Source organism: Cricetulus griseus, assembly GCF_003668045.3.
Source record: "Cricetulus griseus strain 17A/GY chromosome 1 unlocalized genomic scaffold, alternate assembly CriGri-PICRH-1.0 chr1_0, whole genome shotgun sequence".
Taxonomy (NCBI): domain Eukaryota; kingdom Metazoa; phylum Chordata; class Mammalia; order Rodentia; family Cricetidae; genus Cricetulus; species Cricetulus griseus.
The window spans coordinates 221,876,413-221,898,569 of NW_023276806.1; the positions used below are offsets into that span (position 1 = coordinate 221,876,413).

Sequence of the window (22,157 nt, forward strand, 5' to 3'; positions counted from 1 at the left end):
AAAGTATGAAGAGTTTCACGAGTGTGAGGGAGAAATCCTCTCGGGGATATGTATCCAGAGTACTGAAAGGCTGGCCGGGTCTGTATGGGAGCAGGTGAGCTAAGTCCCAGAGTAACCCAAGGACGGTTTGAACAGTTCTCCCGAAGCATCCCATCTGCTCCCAACAGGAAAGTAGCGTTTCCACCAAATTTCACTATTTGTGAGATGCTTGCTGTCTCCACATTTCATCGTTTCTTCAGTCAGGGCTTGATTTGCAATCAGTCAGTGGTATCTTGACTTCAGTGAAATACTGTGGATCTGCTTGGAAACATAAGTGCCTCGTTGTCTGCATGCCATTGGCACCGATGGCTGGTTGACTCAAAATCAAAAGGCATTTCAAGTATTAGCAAGGAAAACACATTGTATTGTGGACAATCTTATTATTATTTAGTGTGTAAGTAAGGTTACTTTGAGGCAGTCACAGAACCCTTGAATCAATTAAAGAACTTGAAGTTGAGAGTTCCTGGTGCTTGAAGATCACAGCCAGATATGGGTGGAACAGGGCAGAGGTTCCTGCCCAGCCTGAGCAGTGTCCTGCTGGTGATCGGAGCAGGCTCAGGGAGGCTGACACATCTCCTCTGAAGTACCCTTCTCTCTGGGCATTGGCAGAACTCCCAAATTAGTAAGCAAAGGTAGCAGGAGATTCCCCTCCAATAAGGGGTCAGTAAAACAGGAGACAGAGAAGCCTTGTTCAGTTGTGGGACCTGGCCATCGGTGTGGTGCTGTCACTCACCAACAGTCCTCAGTGTCAGCCCCCTCCCTGTGTGACATCTTGGCTGCTTTCAGGTGCCAGGTTCACCTTTCCCAATAAATCATTTACATAAAAAATAGTATTGATGTCCTGTGACCAAAGATATCTCGAAGTTTCTTTTTGCTGCATTTTGGTAAATTAATAAAGGGGAGCATCTCTTGGCTATCAATACATGCAGAAAATTAAAGCATCTTTTGAAACTTTCAACACATAAAAGCATTGTAATCTAAAGTGCATATTAGCTAATTGCTATGTATACTGTTTGTTGTCATTTATAGCCCACTAAATGCCTTTTTAGAGGGTTCTGATTAATTAGCTGAGAAAAGGCTACACAAGGCAAGATGGACATCATAACACATGCCTGTAATCCCAGCACTTAGGTAGAGGCAGGAGGATTGGCTCAGCTACCCAGCAAGTGTGAGGCCAGCTGGGATGCCTGAACCCTGTTTCAAAAATGAGAATGTACCCGGAGTCTTACTTTTTTATGCATTTTCTCAAAACATATAATCCACCTGTATGCATACCACTTAGTAATACTCTTGGCTTTTATTACATAAGGTTTTACAGTCTGATATGTGTTTTGTTTTATTTTGTTTTTACTTAACCTTAAAGTGTCAGTTCCTGTCATTAAATTAGGAACCATATTTACCCAGCAGGCTGTGTTATGTTAGAGAATTAATTAATACAATACATGTAAAGCAGCCCCTTCCTGCAAGTGCTTGGTAGCTGACACTTGGTGGTAGTGTTGTTCTCTAAATCTTTTTAGGTTACTACACTCTTTTTTTTTTCCAGAGACAGGGTTTCTCTGTAGCTCTGACTGTCCTGGAACTCGCCGTGTAGACCAGGCTGGCCTCTGCCTCCCGAGTGCTGGGATTAAAGGCACATGCCACCACTGCTGAGCTTTAGTATGTTGTTAATAGAAATAGAATTACACCATTTCACCCCATCTCCCCTCCAGCCCATCCCATACAGCCCCTACTCTCCAGTTGATAATCTTTATCTTTGACTATTTAATCACACACTATTATCTATGTGCATGTACATTGCAAATACAACCTGCTGAGTCCATTTTTGTTATCTATGTGTATATATATTTCCAAGACTGACCTCTCTGCGATGGGCAACCATTCAGGAGGTTCTTCCCTGGGAGAGGCTAAATCTCTTCCTCTAATTAGTTGCTTTATCTTGGGGGATAGGAGCCTGTGAGATTTTCCTCTTCCTACGTTAATATGGCTCTTGCTGTTTCTATTGTTCTGTTCTTGTTTATGCATCCATTTCTAGGAAGGCCTGTTTGAGTGTAGGTTTCCTGGTATTCTGGCTCTTAAATATTTCAATCCCTTTTCCTCTATGTTCCCTAAGCCATAGATGCAGGTTCTGTGGTGTAGCCGTATCCATTCGTGCTGGGTGCCTGTTATCCATTGATCTTTGCTCTGTGTCCATTGTGGCTTTCTGTGATGGTCTCTGTAAGGATTCAGGCATCACTCTGGCCTGCCCCTGTCACCTGGCAGAATGCACTGAGGCAGTACCCTGGTCAGCACAGGGTTCCATGGCTACTACTCTGCACGCAGGAGCAAAGGACCCTTTTAAAAGAAAGACCCACTACCCACTTTATGCTCTCTTTCCACTCTCTCTTTCCCTCTCTCTTTCCTGATGATCCCCTGGGGCAGACAGGACTTTTCCTGTCTCCCTCTTCTCTACTGTCCTCTCTCTGTTTCTGTCTCTTTACCTCCTTTCTCTCCCCCCCCCCACTTCCCTTTCTAGTAAAACTTCTCACTGAGCTCTGTCTGCCTGGCATGTTTGTCCCCCACCTCAGTCCCTCAGTCACCATCACCTGCCATGGAATCCAAAAAGGTACCCCAAGCGCACGCTCACATAATTATCACAGTCTCCATCTGCTGTGAAGGATTCTGTGATGAGGGGTGGTAGCTACACAGATCTTTTGATATAAGGATAAGGTTTGGAATATAGGAAAGAATCCTGCTGGTCTAAGCGAGGTGGAGTCTTTCCTAAGATGCATGACCTCACTAGCTCTGTGGCTTCTCTATCTCCACCCTCTGAGGTTGCCACACCCACCCTAACAATCTCAACACCTGTTCTCATGCTTAGGCAGCAGCTTTTTAACTGCTGAGCAGGGTCCCCCAGTCCATAACAGGTAACTTGTGGTTTCCATTCCATTTCTCTAAGCCAGATCGCCTGGGCCCTGTGTTAGCACTGAGAATTGAGAAAGAAAGCCACAGAACTACTACCACTGATCAACACACTTGAATAAAAATTTTCACGTCTGCCAACAAAACTCTTATCAATACATTCAGAAATGAGTCTGCTTCTATTGTAACTATATTGTCAGCATCCAAAACAGCATTAAAGACTCAGTAAACATTCTCTGAAGAGATGAAAAAAAAGTCATTTATCTCTCAGGGCCTCAGTGTGTCCATCAGTATAAGGAAAAGATCACATTCAAGGAGAATTGGGGGACAGGGGATGCAGCAGCTGATACACTCCACTGCTTTGGGCACAAAATAAGGAAACACTTGTTCCTGATTGTGTCGTTTTCCAGACTGTAACAGTTCTCTGGTGATCTTTGTAAACAGCCCAGCAGAGCACCATGGGCACATTAAACCTAGAGATTCTTGGTCCAGTAAAAGGAACAAAACAACAGTATTAAACCTTCCTGGCAAAATTCATCACAATGAAACCAGGAAAAGAGGGGAAGGAGAGGATGCAGTAGGAGTAACAAAGATGAGAACCTTTGGAACGAGTAAGAATTCATTATGTTTGCTACCCACTTAGAGGTGTTGCTTTCAACAGGCAAGCTCATTCTGCCCCTCGGTGGAACTACTGCTTTGTTCGTGTGGTTTTTCTATTACTCTGATCTGGGCCACAGCATGGCCAGCAGCTGAGACACTGGGCTTTTACAGATGAGCAGAGGTTAAGTGGCCGCTTGCCCTGCGTGGTTTGTTAATCAGTTACAGAGCCAAAGCTTGGGCTCCTGTCTCCTGGCTTATACTCCTTTCCATTACATAGGACGCGTCGTGTCTGTCCCATCCTGAAGTCTCAGCAGTGGACACAGTCTTGTCCTACTCTAGAGACAGCACGTCTACCTGGCAAAGCTGGTCTGCCAAGATTACCAATTCCATGTATTTTTGAAAGCTAGACTCGATCCCTGGGGGTGGAGTGGGTAGCAATAAATCATGCACCAAAAATAACACCTTAGCGACTAAATTCTGCTTAGTAGGTGATTTCCCAAGGATAAGCCAATGCAGTGAGTCATCACCCTGAGCACTAATTCCAACTTTAGTTCTGTTTTACTACCTCGGTGCTTTTGAGTGCATGTTTTTTAACCTTTAGAGCCCTCCAGAGAGGTTCAGAGTCTTCTCGGAGTGAATATAAAACACGGCTTCGTCCTTCAAGGGTCGCTTTTCTTTTTTTTTTTTTTCCTACTTCTCAAGCCTAAAATAGTCCAGGATTCAGGAGGTCAGTTTTGCGGACCCAGAGAGAGCAATAGTCAAGTTCCTCGAGGCTTGATAATTGTACTGTTTCAGTTCTAACATAAAAATACAAAGTAGAGATAAATTTAAGAACATGTGTGGGACTACATCAAGAAAGCAATGAAACTTGATTGAGTTATATAAAAATGCACACAAGTGTAAAGAATTTGAATATGAGAAATGTATTTCCTCTTTCCTAAATAAGATTGAATGTTGCAAGGGTATAAAATCTATTTATAGATTTTTATTAAGCTCCAATTCACAATTCTAGTATAATTTGCTAAAGGGTATTTGGAAGAGTTAGTTGGTGAAAATAGCCAAGTCTTGTTGGGGGGAGAGTGTATAAAAGGAAATTTCTGCTACCAACCACAGAATGATGTATTATGCAGCTCTAACCATAAAACCAATATGGTTCCAAACAAAGAAGAATCAGGCATTAATGGAACAAACTAGGAAGTCCAGAATGCAAGCATCAGCCTACAAGAAGGTATACTTTATCATAGATCACAAATCTTCCAGGATAAAGTGGCCTGCCCATCAAATGAGGCAAAGCAACCAGTCAACTTGTTAGAAGAAAAATAGCAAGATAATTCAGTTCTCACTAATCCTTGCAAAACAGATGATAGCTGGCTTCAAAAATTGAGTGATAAAGTGAGACCGAGAGACAATAAAGAAACAAAGGAAATACTTCATAGCCTAAAATGGAAATATGCTTTTAAAATATTAAAAAGTCAAGAGCCAAGATGTTAATGGATTTCACTACACAGGAATTTCGGGCTGAAGAGATGCCTCCTTGGGTATGAGTGATTGCTATGCAGTCATGAGGATCAGAGTTCGGATCCTGCAGATACCTATAATGGCAGCTCTCAGGAATCCAATTTCCTCCTCTGGATTCATGCTCTGAGGCTCATGCACGTAAACTCTCTCACACACACAAAATGATACTTTATTTAGATATAAAACTTGGGGTTGAGCGCTCACTCAGTCAGTGAAGTCCTTGCTATGCAAGCATGAGGAACCAATTTTGGATCCCTAGGACCCACACAAAAAAAACTGGACATGGCAGCACATGCTGTCCACATGCTGGGGAGTGGACACAGGAGGGTTCCCCGGGCTTTGTGGATGACTCCATGAGTGAAAGACCCTGTCTCAAAAAAACAAGGTAGAAGGCCGTTAAGTGTAATAGGGCTAACTTGTCACTCTGAGAGACTTCATCAAGCAACTGATGGAAACAGGCCAAACATTAGGTTGAGCTCAGGGAATCCTGCTGAAGATGAGGAGTCAGAGGTGTCAAAGATACAAGAAAACCCACAGAATCAACTAACATAGGAGGAACTCACAAGAGTCTGAACCAATCACCAGGGAGTTTGCATGGGACTGGCTTAGGCCCTCTGTATATTGTTACAGTTGTGTAGCTGGTCTTGGAGGACTCCTAACAATGGGAGCAGGGGCTGTCTCTCACTCCTTTACTAGCTTTTGGGACTCATTCCCCATATTGGAGCGCCTTGCACACCTTAATACATGGGAGGTGCCCAGTCTTCTGCAACTAGAGATGCCATGTTTTGTCAATATCCATGGGAGGCCCGCTCTTTTCTGAATAGAAATGGAGGGGAGAGGAAGGGGGGCGCAGAGGGGTAGGGAGAAGAATGGGGAGGAGAGGAGGGAGGGGAAAACTGTGATTTGTATGTAAAATAAATAAGTGTAAAAAATTTAAACTAAAAATGCTACAACGGGGCTAACTGGGTTTATTAACAGATCCATTCTGATGACACAAAAGAGTGGAAGAAATTCCGTTCCCTTCCCATTCACATACACTTTCGTTCAAAGGCAGTTGAAGAAAACTACACATTATGCTATAAATACCTCGGGACAGTTTGTCCACATTGACACTTCCATTTCCTAAAATGAAAGGCTCACTGGCCCACAGGGAGGGTGGGGGATGGGGGAGCTGGCTTTGTTCTCCAGCTTTATTTCTGCAAGCATATCCGAAGGAACGCTCAGAACTCCCCCTGATGAGTCATCACAGTTGTCAAACACCAGCGTTCCTTTGTTTGACCCCTGCTGAAAAGATGTGGAGCACCAGAGTCTGAATCACGTACTTGTGTTTTTGTTCATATCTGAATTTGCATCTGTCAGTGTGTCCACCCGTGAAAAACTACATTCTTCAGATATTACTGAAGGAAAAAAAATTCAAATGGGCCTGTTTCATCCAGATAGTCTGTAAAATTTCTAAGGAATGCTGTGGGCTTTGTTTCCTGTCCTGAATTGTTGAGTTATCACACAGTATTAGGCCCCCATCCAGCATGAGCTAGATAGAGGGAATACTGTGTTCACACAGGATACCAGCTGTCTTCACACTTGTAAAGAAGGAAAATACGCTCCTCATCATACCATACAGACTGGAAATGAGTGGCAGAGAGTCTGCGCGTCCTTGATTCCCTGTCTTCACAGAGGCTGTGGGTGGCGGTCAGTCGCTGCTTTGTTATGGCCATAACCACTTCTTGTCTCTAGTTTTCAAGCCAAGTCTTACATCGCCAGGGTTGAGATTCCACTCAGGCTACAGTGCTGTTTGAGAAAGACCTTCAAAGTATCCACCCAGCCTGAAAAATGCAAATCTAATAAACAAGTCTTCTGAAAATATAAGCTGGGCTGGAGAGATGATTCAGTGGTAAGAGCACTGGCTGCTTTTCCAGAGGACCTGGGTTCAGTTCCCAGCATCCGAATGGCAGCTCACAACTGTCTGTTACTGCAGTTCCAGGAAATCCTGCAGGCTCACATAAACATACATGTAGGCAAAACACCAATGGATGTAAAATAAGTAAAAATAAAAAAGAAAGAAAAGAAAACTTAAGCTGGCTCTTGGGTCAGTACAGTGTGATCTCACTGGGCACATGCTATGTTTTGTTGGTCGGACACAGTATTAATTTTGCAGTTCTTACAAGTAGACAACGTCTCCAACTCTAAAGGGCCAGAGTCCATGTTTTATACTAAGCAGATTCTAAGTTTAAGAGGGTATATGAGAAAATCAGTCTTTTATTGTGTAGAGCATTTATAGAGAATGTTCAAACTGTTCACTGCAACTTTAGGTCATTTGTGGTATTCCCATGGTTGTTTCCTGAGTGAAGCTTTTAAAAATTAATTTTTAGGTTTATTTTTTGTAGGTATCTACCCATGCTTGTGGAGATTAGAAGACCATGTCTTTCCTTCCACTCTGTGGGTCCCAGGGGTCAAACTCAGGGCATCGGGCGTCAGGCTTACTCTTACTCTAGTCAATGTGAGCCCTTTGCAGAATACTGAACTGTTCACATCTGGTACCAAGAAAACAATGCATTCAGTGATTTATTTTTACGGCAATTTGCAAACTCCCAGAGCTCCTAAGTACTGAGATGGCAGCACACCCATCCCTGTGAGCGCCACCCTCTTCCCTAGTGGGGGCCTTGTCCCATCTCTGCTTCAGTCCTTCCTTTTCCATGGGGCTTTCTTCCTTTCTGGAATGTTTCCTCGGATGCCTCTTCCTCTTCCCACTCTAATCCTTTTCCCCTTAGTGTGCCTTCCCTGTATTTTTTACTTCGGGTTTCTCTCTCTTGGTCTTCCAAGCAGCCTATCCCTGCCTGCAAGTCCACCCTGCATGCCTTCTTGCTGCTTCTGGTGGTTTTGGCAAAAATTCCAAGTTAGAATAAAAACTGTGAATGAGCCCCTGTATTAAATACACATTATTTCCAGGCAGATAATATCTACTACCTTGTTGGGGCTTAAGTCAAATCCAGTTTTGTTTCTCTGTGCATTTCCATCTGTCTCTACATACTTATGCAAATGTACATGTTCACACTTGAATGTGTGAACTTGAAAAGCCAAGATAGCAGATTTGGAAACAAGGAACTTAGCTCATGGAGGAGAAGGGGAAGTCTTCGTAAAGGGATGACCAGCAGCCATTCAGCATGTGCTCCGCAAGTTCCTTTGTGGACGCTGTAGACACAGAGGCTTGCAAAAGCTAGCCCTAAGGCAGAGCTTTTGACGCATCAACAGTAACTAATGAATGGGTGAGCTCGGGAGTGGGGAGCACAGTGTTTGACAGGTAGAAGTATCAGAACAGTGCCTTATTTTTTTTTTCTAGGCAGGGTCTTATTATTTTATATCTAATCCTAAATGAATGGTTTTCCAGATGGTAGAGATTCTCCATATTCTTACGCTATTCAGAACATGTATCAGCAGGTGAGGGCTGTGACTGGTAAAATATGTATTTGTCACTATTTCCCTACTGTATGCTTAAGCTTGTCTCGTATTTAGGCCAGAAGTGGTTTTCTGCCTAGAATCTGTAATATTTGCTCAGAAATATAATTTCCTAACTATTTATTTTAACTGGTTGGTGTTACATATTAAACAACCCACTCCTATAAGCTGTACCGTTTCAGTAGTGTTTAGTGGGTTCACCGCCATCTCCACATAGCATTTCAGAACATTCTCATCACCCCAGGGGAAACTCGGTGCTCAGTCGCAGTCTGTCCCAGACAAGAACTTGATGGTTTACAAACAACAGAATGTGTTTCTCATAGTTGGAGGGTCTAGGACATCCATAGTAAAGAGCCAGAAGACTCTGGGTCTGAGGGCCACTTCCTTCACCTTCTCAGAGCGTATCTTCACATGGCAGCATGGTGAGAGTCCCTGAAGGACTTTTCTAAGGACACTAGATAGCCCTACTCATGATCCTGTTCACAAACAAAGAATGTCATTCCTAACCATCACTTTGAGGGTAGGATTTCAGCCCATGAACTATTTGGGGACATAGATATTATACCTGTCATATAGTCAGCTACCCAGTGAACCCCAGTTCTAGACAGTCACAACTCTATAGATCTGTATCCATGTCTCTATATAAACAGACCCATTCCATATGTGTTCTTTTGTGACTAGATGCTTATACTCAACGTAATAGCTTCAAAGGTTACCTACCTGTTGTTATAGTACTTCCTCCTCTCTTTGGTTCTTCAAGACATGGCTTCCCTTTGTAGCTTTGGAGCCTGGCCTGGCCCTCAATCTGTAGACCAGGCTGCCCTTGAACTCCCAGAGATTCGCCTGTCTCTGCCTCCTGAGTGCCCAGCTACTTCATCCTCTCTTATGGCTAAATGATATTCCATCTTTTTATATTCATCAGATGACAGGCATTGAGGTTGTTGCTTCTTTTGCTTATTAGGAATGATGTGCTGTGGCCATTCATGCACAAATCTTTGTACAGACATGTGTTTCAGTTCCATAGGGTATATACTGAAGTATGCCTAACTATTTGGTTTTCTCAGTACTCACTCTCCAGTTTTTAATAAACTATACATTATACATTTTAATTATAAAAGATATAGCTAAGATTGATTTTGTTAGTGGCTAGGGAGATGGCTCTGCAGTTAAGACCACCTACTGCTCTGACAAACTCTCTGAGTTGGTGGGGGCAGGGCTTGCTACCAACTGTAAGTCCAGCCCCAGAGAATACTAAGCCGTCTTCTGACCTTCATGGGCATCACACACTCATGCCAACACGTGCATGCATACGCACACACTCCTGTGTCGTTCTGCGTAGCTATAAAAACACTGCAAACGTAAAACCCTGCTTCTCCCAAGTCAGGCTCAGTCTTTCTTCAGGTTATCTTCCATCAGGTGTTTCTCCATCTCTCCACATTGCCTCAGTTCATATGCAGGTTATAGAGGTGTGCCACAGGGTGACCCCTGGCTGCCATGCTTTTTAGTACAGGGGAAGACTTTATACATTAAATCTGCCATTTTCCATTATGTATGAATCAGTTCCTTCCCGTAACAGACACGTCCGTGTACACTCATGTGCTAGGGAACACCCACTGAGCTCACCCATGGTTGGTATCTGTATGTTCTTCTTAGCTGTTTAAGAAGACATTAATCTGAGACTTGGCCCCTTTGTAATTAGACACAAGAAAGTTCACTGATAACAGACTTACTGTGTGGTGCTTAAGGACTTTTATAAAACTGCATACAGAAGAGGGAATGGTTTTGCCAGTTCGGACTTAATGAGCTCTCTTTAGGAAAATTAGTATTTGCCCCTGATAAGTCATTCTTTGATTGGTTACAAGATCTTTAAGGTGCAAAATAAATATATAGTAACCCAGAGAAAGTACTGCTAGACTTCAATAAAAGAGAGCTCACTTGCCTGGCCTGGAACTTGCTATGGAGACCAGGCTGGCCTCAAACTCCAGTGCTGGGATTACAGGTGTGTGGGACCACACCCAGCCTCTTTCCCTACTTATTTACCATTGGAAGCGCTTTATCATCCAGTATAAGGTTGACCAGGAGCGGGAGGGAGGGAGGGCGGGAGGGAGGGCGGGAGGGAGGGCGGCGGGCGTGCGTGTACCAATTCTAGATCTGTTTTGAAGCTGGGCATTCTAGTGTATGAAAAGTATTACTTCATGGATGCTGTGAAGTAGGTGTTATCTCCATTTACAAATGAGTCAACTAAGAATAAAACAGGCCAAGGGACTTTCCTAAAGTCATTTAGGGAGAAATGGTTGAGTTGGGTGTTTCCAGTACAGTCCGTCCTGATCTTTTCTCCAGTCAGCAAACATCCTTCAAGCTTTCGGCTTGCAGGGCAGAACAGTAGCGGTAGATTGCTTGCCCTTGGGAGGCCCCTGGGTTTAGTTCCAGCACCACCAAAAGCTACATGGGCATATTAACAGAAAGGAAGATGTAGAAAAAAAAAAAGAAAAAAAAAAACGTCAACAGAGGCTTGAGGAGAATCCTTGCCTCCAGACACTGAAGAGTATGCTTGTTTTGATGTGACTGTGCCGTAGATGGTATTGACTGGACAACTGGCTTCGCTATAGTTTGAAAGGAATGCAGGTTTGCTCGCTGGATTTTGCAATACTCTCTTCATAGTAGGAAAAATGCTCAGCTATATAAATGGAATGTGGTTGTTTTGTAAAGGATTTCAGGGCTATCAAAGATGGCTTAGTGGGTAAAGATGCTTGTTGCCAAACCTATGACCTGAATTTGGTCTCCAGCAACCACATGTTGGAAGGAGAGAGCTGCCTAAAAGCTGCCCTCGGACCTCCACACATTCACGAGAGAGAGAGAGAGAGAGAGAGAGAGAGAGAGAGAGAAAGTAGTTTTGAATCCAGAGTTTTATCTGCACATTAACTATTAGGAAGTATAAAAAGGAATATCTTAACAGAAAAACTTGAAAATAAGTTAAAACTATTATTCATAAAAGTCCTTACAAATGGTGTGGTGTGCCTTGGTGGTAGAGTATATACTTGGCTTTTGTGAGATCCTACAAAATAGATGTTATAATGTTCCATTTCCAAGCATCCACACACATACAAATATTGGCAAATAAGTTGGTTTCAAAGTGTGACCTAACAGAGCCCTAGTTCATGTGGGAATCCAAAATAGGAAAAGAGCACCACCTGTAAGAGAAAGACAAAAATGATCTCCGTGTCAGGGGTGGGTGAGTACCTGCGGGGAGGTCAGAGAGTAACTTGAGTATTGGTTCTTGCCTTCCCACCTTTTTGAAGACCGGGTCTGTGTTGTTCACTGATGCCTACATAGACTTGTGACCCACAGATTTTAGGGGAGTCTCCTTCTCTGCTTCACATCTCAGCATTGGAGCACAGGATCCCATGGAATTACATTCGCACACCACCAGACCAGGGTTCTCATGGATTTTGGGGATTTGAACTCTGGTCCTCATCCTGCTTATATAACTAGCCCTACCCAGCAAGCCATCTCCTTGGCCACTCACAGCTTAGGCAATGACTGTGGGCTGTTTTCTGGAGTTACACTTTCCACTTTACCAGTATGTGGTGTTTATTGTTTTAAATACACATTCCTCCCTTCTGTATTTACTGAGCACCCATTGGTGACTAAGTCTTGCTCTTGAAATTTTCACATCAGTACCTCATCAAGAAGAGAGTAATATATATGTGTATATATATGTACACATAAATATATATGTAAATGCATGCTCAAAACTAAAAAAAAAAAAATGCTGAAGTCATCTCAAGAAATGTCTATAAGGTAGATTATACACACATATGCACAAAGGTGAGGGGTCCACAGGGCTGATGAATAGTAACACAATTTTTGACTAGCAGAAACTGTCATTTATCTTTGTTTCCTTTATTTGACAGTATACTGAAAAAGGGATTTTTTTCAAATTACCTTTCTGTTACTTTACCTTTAGTTATGCTATTGTTCAGGAAACAGATGTGTTCCTTTCTTTGAGAGATGGCAAGGGTGTTTCCAGCAGCTTGTTTCTGTGTGGAATTGAAAAGAATAAAGATTGGTCCCATTCTGTGTGAGCTGAGCGGTGAATGAGTCGTCCATGCAGATCAAGTCATGACTGAATGAACCGGGGAAAGGCCACACTGGGGTCAGGGAGAAGCTGTCACAGCCATGTTAAATTACCAGTGTTGGGAGCTTCATGTTGGCATGCAGGTGAGACATGATTGGAGGGATGTATTGTTACTACGGTGCAAGTTAGCACAATCTGAAAGAATAGGTCCACTGCAACAACTAAGGGGTCTTAGGTCATGACTGTTCTCTTGAGCATTGCAGATATACAGTAGTAAGAATTCTCCTGACTCTTGGGAGAGAGCAAGCAGAATGATGAAAGTGAAGAAGAAGCACCCGTCAGTTGACTTTAATCAAAAGACCTGTTTGATGCTCATCTGGTTGATTCAACGTAAATGAGATCATTGTAGATTTAAGAATATCAAACACAGATCGAGTCCCAAATTCTCTGTAGCTCTCCTACATGGTGAAAGCTGTGTGTGTGTGTGTGTGTGTGTGTGTGTGTGTGTGTGTGTGTGTGTGTGTGTGTGTGTGTGTGTAAGATTTTTATTTTGTGTGCATTGGTGTCTGGCCTGCATGTGTGTTTGTGTGAGGGTGTCGGATCCCCTGGAACTGGAGTTACAGAGAATTGTGAGCTGTCATGTGGGTGCTGGGAATTGAACCCAGGTCCTCTGGAAGAGCAGCCGGTGCTCTTAACCACTGAGCCATCTCTCCAGCCTGTGATGAAAGTATTTATTCTTGTGCTTGATTCATTGCACTCCGCCATTCTCCTGATTCTACAAATCACCCCCTGTAGACTTAAACCAGCTCATATGAGTTGTTCAGAATTTTCTTCTAGAAATCAGATTGCTCTAAATTTTTCAACACATTTATAGTTAGCCTCTTCCCTCTACCATGTGACCCGTTTTCATTGTCTTTTGTCTATGTATCTGTGTATTGGCAGCTGACATTTTCCTGCATACAGCCACAGCTCAGTGGCTCTGTGTAACTCAAGCCAAACCATAACTGTTGCAAAGCAAAGTGACCCAGCTCAGAGTCGCACACCAGGTTTCCCCAGGTCGGTGACACTCTGACCTATACCCTGAATTGCGGCATCAGAGAGATCTCACTCTCCACAAAGGACATCATCTGAGTGTTCCTAGAACAAAGGCTGTACCTAAAGCCCAAGAGCTGATTCAAAGATGGCAGAGCACGTTCCATCCTGTAGCCCAAGTCCAGCCAATAAGTAGAGATAAAACCAATAACAGAATAGATGGGCCTGGGCCTCCTCTGCTGGAACACCCAGCGGTGTAATGGGCATCTGTTCAAAGATGTCGTGGAAAACTTTGCCAGGATAGAAGAGAGTCAAAAACCCAGGTGGTAAGGCCTTGAGCCCCTGGCATAGCTGAATATGGGGCTGCATTTCCATGACAAGTGCTGAACCCCTGTCCCCAAGACCTGAGTGCTGAAAACATCTTAACTTCAGAGTAGGCCGCTGGAGCCCTCACACTAAGACAGGTCAGAGAGGTGCCTTCTCTTTCCACTGGGTCTCAAGGAAGCAAGAAGGCAGCCATGCCATTTTACAAAGCAGAAAGTGGGTCCTCCTCGCCTCTTTCCTTCCCATCCTCTCAAATTGAGAGGAATCCATTTCCGTTGTTTCTGTGACCCTCCTCTGGTTTATCGATATTCTAGCTGCATGGATATACTAAGACACATACCCCAGAACAAGAGACAGGTTTAGGCCTTTGCCTAGGAGAAGCATCTATTCAAGATAGCCTAGTTGTTTGTTTCTCAATAGCTGTGGCCAGAGTATTGATGTTAAGCCATTCTGTGATACTCAAAAGTAATTTCTCACCACGTTTATGAGAGGTCACACAGCTTGCACGGTTACATAAATATATAGTCAGCTCGCCTGGTCAGCCGATACTCCTTCCTCTGTGTGTAAACTTGGCTAACCTGGTCTCCTGGCCCTAAAGCCTTTCCCCACATGTTTAATAGTAGGGAGGCTCAGTTATATATTCCTACATCTCAGAATGTCATTTTGACTTTGCTTTTATAGTTTTCATCATTTACTCTGATATTAAGCAAACATCTGAGTGAAAAGAAAGGGAAAATAATTGCTTCTAAAATATATATATTCGGTACTTTGGAAGATAAAAATTTGGTATGAGCAAAAAGATTGGGCCTGGGAGCAGAGACTTAAGGGTCCAAAAGGATCAGTCTCAGTCTCTTAGATAACTGTAAATGACCCCTTAGACTGCGTAGTATTTTGTAAACAACCGAAGTTTATTGTGTGTGGTTCTTTAAGCTGAGAAGCCTAAAATGAAGATGCCGGTGGGTCCTGTGTCTGGTGACGGCTTCTCACTGCCTCCTCACAAAGCAGAAGGGTCAGGGCACATCTTTCCACTCCTTAAATATCCAACCCCATGCATAGAGACAGAGCCCCCACCCAAAGCCCCACCTCTTCATCGTATGCCCGACACCCACACTCAGACGGTAGCACCCACCCGTGAGTGAGTGTGCACAGGACACAGCACCATTAAGCTGGGGGGTTACTTTGTTCCTTGTTGAAGTAGAACACCATTTACAGGCTCATAGACGTTCAGAAAACAATCTGGTTACAGGATCCCCACAGTACTAGCTTGTGAAATACTAGGACTCTGCAGTACCCCTTCCCAGAGTCCCATACTGCTTCTCCCCAGTGACTTCAGCTGCAGAGAACTGAGCTCCGAGAACATTAGTAATGAAAATAAATGTGTTTCGACATAACGGTGAGATGCACAGTGCAGGCTGGGGTGAGGGCGGGGGGGGGGGGGGGCAGGGCAAAGCAGACCTCGTTTGAATTCCAAGTCTGCAATTCTTTAGGCATTGATTGTCGTGTCATGTATCGACTGTTGGTCATGTTCCCTCATCTATAGTGGTGATGGTAATACTTCATTGCTCCTGGAGTTTTTGTGAAAACTAATGATGCCCTGTTTAGGGAACACTTGGATATGTGCTAGATACAACATTCACACCCTATAGAAGATAGCTGCTAAGAGTCCAGAATTTTCCGGGTTGTTTTTTCTTTAGGGTTTTTTGTTTGTTTTTAGTTTTATGGTACTTTTTCACTTTTTGCTTTTCTATTTTTGAGACTTGTGCAAAGGCTGGGAATGTAGCTGCCTCAGTACTAGAATGCTCATTTTCTCCATGTGTGGCCCTGAGTTTGTAGCCAGACAACACACACACACACGCACGCACGCACGCACGCACGCACGCACGCACACACGCACGCACTGTCACTCACACACTAACTATAACTTGTTAATTTGTTGTCTAATATAAGGGATACAGTTCTTGGTAATAACCTACAAATATTTTTAATAGGTTGATATTAATAGAGCCAGTGGTAGTAACTTAACACTAGAGAAGCTGAATCAGGATGATGAGCTTGAGGCTACCTCGAGTAATGAATTCCAGGCCAGAGTGGGTTTTGAAATAAGACTCTGACTCAAAAATAAACAAAAAAAATTAACAGGGAAAAAGTAGCTGTTTATGCCATTCAATGAACAAGGCGTTGAGGAAAATTTATTTGTGTGCTATGGGCATAAACAACAACAAAAAATATCAATAAGTGTGTGTCAGTTAGAGAAAAGTATTAGGACAAGGCTTATGGGGAAACCTAGAGACGTCCCCACCCTCAAAGGACTATTTGGTCTACTTGGGAAAACACCAGAAATGTCACAAAGAGAGCTTATTTCATTGCCAGTGAAATGGTTGCTGTAGATAAGGAAGGCTTTGAGTTCAGAAGGGGACACATTTGCCTCTGAAGCCCAGTGCTAAGTATTTTTGAACATGTGATGGTTAGTTAGCAGCTATAAAAGTCAGAGAAAGGAAAGTGGCATAATTAAGAAAAGAGATCCAGCAGAGGCGTGCTACAGGATCCAGGACAAATAGGAGAGAGGCCCAGAAAGAAGTACCCAAGTGGTGTGGTGTCAAAGGACAGCCCCGGACCCCCTCACCCCTTTAGTGGAAGCTCCGACCAAGATGGGCTCCACCCTCTGGCCAGTTAAACTGACCTTTAAAACCTGGGCCTGTAGACCGTGGTAGCTTTGTGGTTGCGATGGCAGCAAGCAGAACACATGGTTATGAAAGTCAACAGCCACCAAGAGTGTCCCTGCTGCAAGAGAAATGCATGGAAAGCCTTCCTTGACCAGAGAGAGACAGTCACACTTCTTCCTCCCACCAGTGAAGGATTCTGCTTTCTGCTCAACAGTGATAATGCCAGTGATTGGGCTGTGACTTCAGGAAATGCCTGCTTTTAAGATGTGTCTTTGTTCTTCTAGGCCTCTGTTTCGTGGAAGTTCAGACGTGGATCAACTAGGAAAAATCTTGGAGTAAGTAGTACTGATGGTCTTACCTTACACGAAACATTCGCAGTGACTCTCCTCTGATGTTCTTGTCTCTCTCTCTTATCTTTCTTGCCTCAGGCTGCTGCTGCAGTCTTACAATTGCTGTGGTGAGTGGGGACAGGGCCGGTCGTGACCTGTAGCCTGCTGTGCTCTGAATGCTGTGTATTGCCTGGGTGGGTCTCTGCTGCTTCTCCTTGCTTGGCTGAGCTCTCAGTGCCGGCTCCGTAGGGCAGACGATTGTCTGCTTGTGGTCACATCAAATTTGCCTCTCATAAGAGACGGGACACTTGGTGGCTTAGGATCCCAGCCTGCCCAGCGAGGCATCCTGTTCTCATTGAGAGTCCTTGATCATTCTTGTTGGTTTTGCATTGCATTCCCAAGCCAAGGACAAAAATGCTACTCGGTCGCATTTTCCCTCAGAGCACCAAAATAGGGAATGAGACTCCTAGGTTGTCATCTCGGCCCGTGGCTGCACAGCTGTGTAAGTGAGAAGTTGCATGAAGCACCCTACAGTGGGTTTACTGCACCATGCCCAGCTCCTGGTTGCTGATTTAACCCTTTTTCCTTTAAGTTTTTCACCTGAGAGATGGAACGACTTCAGGTTCTCCGTGCAGTCTGTTCTCCAACTCGCTTGTTTGCTTCCGGTCGTTCTCCCCATCGCTCTGGGATGATTTGCAAACTTCATTCGTGCCTACATGTTTGTGCTTGTGAGGTTGTGCTCATGTCTAGCATGCTCTCATGTCACTAGAATGTAACTGGAGCCTTTTTCCCGAGAGGCATGCTGGGTGGCATCCTTTTAGGAAGTGTGCTTTTGCCGAGTCCCACCCCAAGTGAGGTGGGATGGAAAGCGTGAAGGGGTCCTGGCTAAAAGTCACCACTATCATTGGCTGGTGACATTTTTGTGGATCTCAAGTGGTTTTTATGGGTTTCAAATCTATAAGACCACACACACACACACACACACACCAAAAACAACAACAACAACAACAAAACAATGCCCCTATATTTAAGTGTGATTGCTTCAAACATGGAATTCACCCCAAAGCTAATGACTCAGTTTTGGGGACTTGGAAGCTGTTCCTGCTTTGAAGCTGAAAGAACACTTGCTGTCTTTGATTTGTGTTGGGTAGTTTACTTTGTTATTGTTGTTTTGGTCTGGTCTAGTCTTGTCTGGGGACTTCCCAGGTCCTGGGCATCCACCAGTACCTCATCTCCTGACAATCCTGTAAAATGGACGCATTCTCCACCAAGTCCTTTTATTACCCTGCATTTGCATGGCAAGCTCCTCCCGTTCCCTGCTAGATTTGTGTCTTTCCCTGGGATTGTGGAATGTGTTCTGTGTGCCTGCAATCTTCAGGGGGGACCCAGGAAAGTAAACATTCTAGTATTCCCCTTTGAAAGGAAACGCAGCCTTGGGGTATCCGCCGCGCGGCTGGGCCCTGGAGGTCGTCACCTTCCCTCCCTTTCTTACTCCTCCTGGGATTCCTGGCCACCCCCAGAGCAGCCTACAGACCTGTAGCACTGCCTGTACTCTTAGACCACAGACCCAGTGCACTAGGCCAAAAGGGACATTTGGCTTGTCCTGTGGGAAAGCCTAGTCGACTTTTGGCCAAGGCCTGGCTCTCCCACGGGGCTAACAGAAAAGCAGCCTCGAAGCCTTGTATGTTTTATGCCTTTAGATTTTACTTCTTGGTTTCTGGTTTTGCTTCATTGTTCTGAACGGTCCTTTCAACGGAAAAGGGACAATGCTGCACCCTAGTGTCACTGCTGAGCTACGTGAGGAATTTCTTCTAACCCATCCACCACAACCATTTCAGTCTTCCAGTGTAAATGTCAGCTTTCACAGCCTCTTTCAGCTGTCCAAACAGTGAAATGCGACACAAACCTTTTGTAGTGAATTTGTCACAATTTCATCACGATCATTATGGGCCATGACAGTCCTTATTGGACCCAAAGCTGATTTTTTTTTTCTTTTTTAAGGAAAGTTGTGTTCTCATACTCTTAATAAGGTAAGCTGTAGACAGATTTCTATTTTCAGAGAACATGGAGTGTTTCAGAAGTAAGACAGTGGTGTTAGGCCACACATTTAGAGCATCTTCTAAGCACAGTAGCCTAGCTAAATAGAAGTACAATACCGGATATGGAGTAAGGAGGCCTGAGTGTGTGACCTCACCAGGCATTCTCATATATGTATCATGTATGCATATGTATACATGCCTTATGTGTAGTTAAATGTATTTACATATCATAAAGACAGACATAGGGTTTCTCTGAAAGTTTTTGGTTTCTGACTGCTGTATTCATAAGATTTCAAATCTATAGGTGCTAATAATTCAAAGCTGCTAATAATACTCCGGAGGCTGAGACAGGAGGATTGTGAGTTTGAGACCAGCCTGGGCTGCACAGTGAAACACTATATTTTAAAAATGCTGCCATTAAAGTAATTTAAATTCTAAGCATCACTATAATCCATCTCTAGGTAACTGACGATGATGTATAAAAGTCCTGACATGAACGGGCTGGGAAGAGATACAAGTGTCAGACTGTATAATGAGTATTCTTTTCCTCCCCTGCCACACAGTGATGCTTTTACCCCTTTGTTACTCACACTGTAGCCCCTGCTATTGAACACACTTGGACAGTGCTCAAGTTGTGATTTTGCCCATTGATTCCAATGTGTCCACGAGTCTGCATTTATGTGGCTGTCTGCCAGTCCTAGAGGGGACAGGATTAGTGTCTTGTCTCCCTACCTGGTGGTATGTGCACTGGTGATGGGAAATCTGCCCTTCCCAGGGAGGGCTGTGACCTCTAAGGGAACAAAATCCCGTTAGATCCTGTGACATTTACCACCTGTCTCCTTGAAAGATGTTTGTAGCCACACCTTCTGGTCCTGTGCTGAAGGAAGTAAGAACGGGACTTTGATGCAAGCCAGCACCATTTCTAACTAGAGTCAAAGTAGTTCAGATCAGTATCAGCAACTATATTCCCTGTCCACTAAATTATGCTTTTGCTTTTTAGTTCAGAGTTACTCAGAGTCTGTATACTGTCCAAATACACTTACCACCTATAAACTAGAAGTAATACTATGTGTGAATAAATTATATGGGGCCACCAGCCTACCAATAATAAGTAACAACTGGATATTGGCTGCATATACTGTGTGCCAGGCTCTGTATGCAGTTTCAATAAATTACTGCCAACCCTCGTATAACGGTAAATTACCACTGTTGTATGCATAAAGACACCAGAGCTCATGGTTGTCATGTAATTTGTCCTTACATGCCAGTTAAGAGCAGGTGCTGAATTCGAAGCCACATCTGCCTGGGCTTTTCTTACGGCTTGCTAGTCCCTCCGCATTTCTAATCCCAGAACAGTTGTCAACGGAAACCTAATTGATACCCTTGTCATTGAGTGGGTCTCACTTTGGAAAACCACTGAATGTTGCTTACATAACATAGGACCGATATACTTTTTAACCTTATGTTTTGAGTCTAATTTATGTGATTGTTTAGAAAATTACTCCTTAATTTAAAAACTTGGCCAAAGTAATGCATTAGTAAGCATACTGGATGGGCACCATGACAGCACGTCTTCACAGAGCTGTTCCATCCAAACATAAAGCTTCGTCAGGCATAGAAGAGAACACTGGAGATCTAGGTGGCTGTCTCAGAACGACAGGGCCTGCCTTGTAACCACACCAGGACTTAAACGCCTGGCTACACAGGTCCCATCCACACACCTTCCGTTAGGGTCTGATGCCAGCCAGGGATGTTGCATGCTTCTTGTCAGTGAACTTTGTAGTGTCTTCTGAGATTGGCGGGAGCGTAGATGAGAAATCCTTTCCGTCACAAGGTGAGGCTCTCGTGGAGCTGCTGTCCACTGTGCCTGCCCTGTGAAGTTGGCCTGCTCTGGGATTTGGTGAGGAAGCCCTTTGCATGACTGTCAGTGTTCACACTCACATCTGGTTCTTCTGTAGTGTGATTGGACTTCCGGGAGAAGAAGACTGGCCCAGGGATGTGGCCCTTCCCAGGCAGGCTTTTCATGCCAAATCTGCCCAACCCATCGAGAAGTTCGTGACAGATATTGACGAACTAGGCAAAGATCTACTTCTGGTAAGTTCCCGGGATACAGTTGGCCTGTGCCCATTGAGACTGTATGACAAACAGCACCACAAGCACCTGGTATGGAGGCTGTAGTCTTCCTGTGGATTTTGTTTTCCAGCAGGGGGTTTTTGATTCTGGAATGTCTTTTCTACTCCATCTCTTAACACCATGTTTTGAATGTGTATATGGATGCAGCATTATAAGGCTCTGGATTCCTTGGGCATAGGCTTCTTGACAAGCAAATATGTGCCCTTGTTTAAAGTCCCACGCTACATGAAGCAACTTGAGAGTCACATCTATGCGAATGTTTTCCCCAAAGCGACAATACTTCTAGTTACTGGTTTATTTAATAAGCATTTAGTGTGCCATGCCCATATAAAATAGCCCACGGAAAAATGAGATTCTGGTGCTGGAGAGATGTCTCAGTTCTTAAGAATATGCACAGCTTTTCCAGAGGACCCAGGTCCAGTTCCCAGCACCCATATCAGACAGCTTTTATAACTCCAACTCTAGTGAAGCTCTCTTTTGGCCTCCACTCTGTGCACATTCTCACACACAGACACACACACACACACATGCTTAAAATGAAGGTTTTTTAAAAAAGAATAAAATAAGCCCTTTTGTACTCTCAAACTCTTAATTATTGATGTTGTGTATACTGTTCTGCCCTTGGGAAACACAGAAGGCCCGCCTTTTTGTGGTCACAGCCTGTCAGTAAGAAGTCTTTTCTTAACTTCCTGAGTTAAGAGTCCTTGTTACCTGCTCTTTTCTATGTATCTATCTCATTCTGCCACCCAAGCCAAAGAGGCAGCAGGTTCCTGCCATGGTTTTCTCATGGAAGCAGATAGTTGCACCCAGAAGAAACACTGACATCCCTGAAGGCCTAGGTCAGCTAATGGCCAAGCTCATCTTGAATAATGATAAGGATGTTTCTCCCAGGCCACCAAAGTATTCAACCCTCGGAAAAGTTGTGATTCTACAAGGTAATTTTTAAGTCAGTCATTTGGCAGTCAAATTAAATCTTCTTAACAGAAGCAGCATTTATTGTTCACAGTGTTTTAGTTCATTCTCATGCTGGTGACTTTGTTCCTAAAGGAGA

At 43.9% G+C, this 22,157-nt stretch overlaps 1 protein-coding gene across 1 annotated transcript in view; it reads left to right on the top strand.

Moving 5' to 3' along the window:
- The window catches only part of Cdk6 (cyclin dependent kinase 6), a 199,244-nt gene that overhangs the window by 166,760 nt on the left and 10,327 nt on the right, over positions 1-22,157 (top strand). Inside the window, exons 6-7 of the mRNA XM_027389836.2 lie at positions 16,890-16,940; positions 20,932-21,067. Of these exons, the coding sequence (XP_027245637.1) occupies positions 16,890-16,940; positions 20,932-21,067 (187 nt within the window). The remainder of the gene's footprint in view (positions 1-16,889; positions 16,941-20,931; positions 21,068-22,157) is intronic.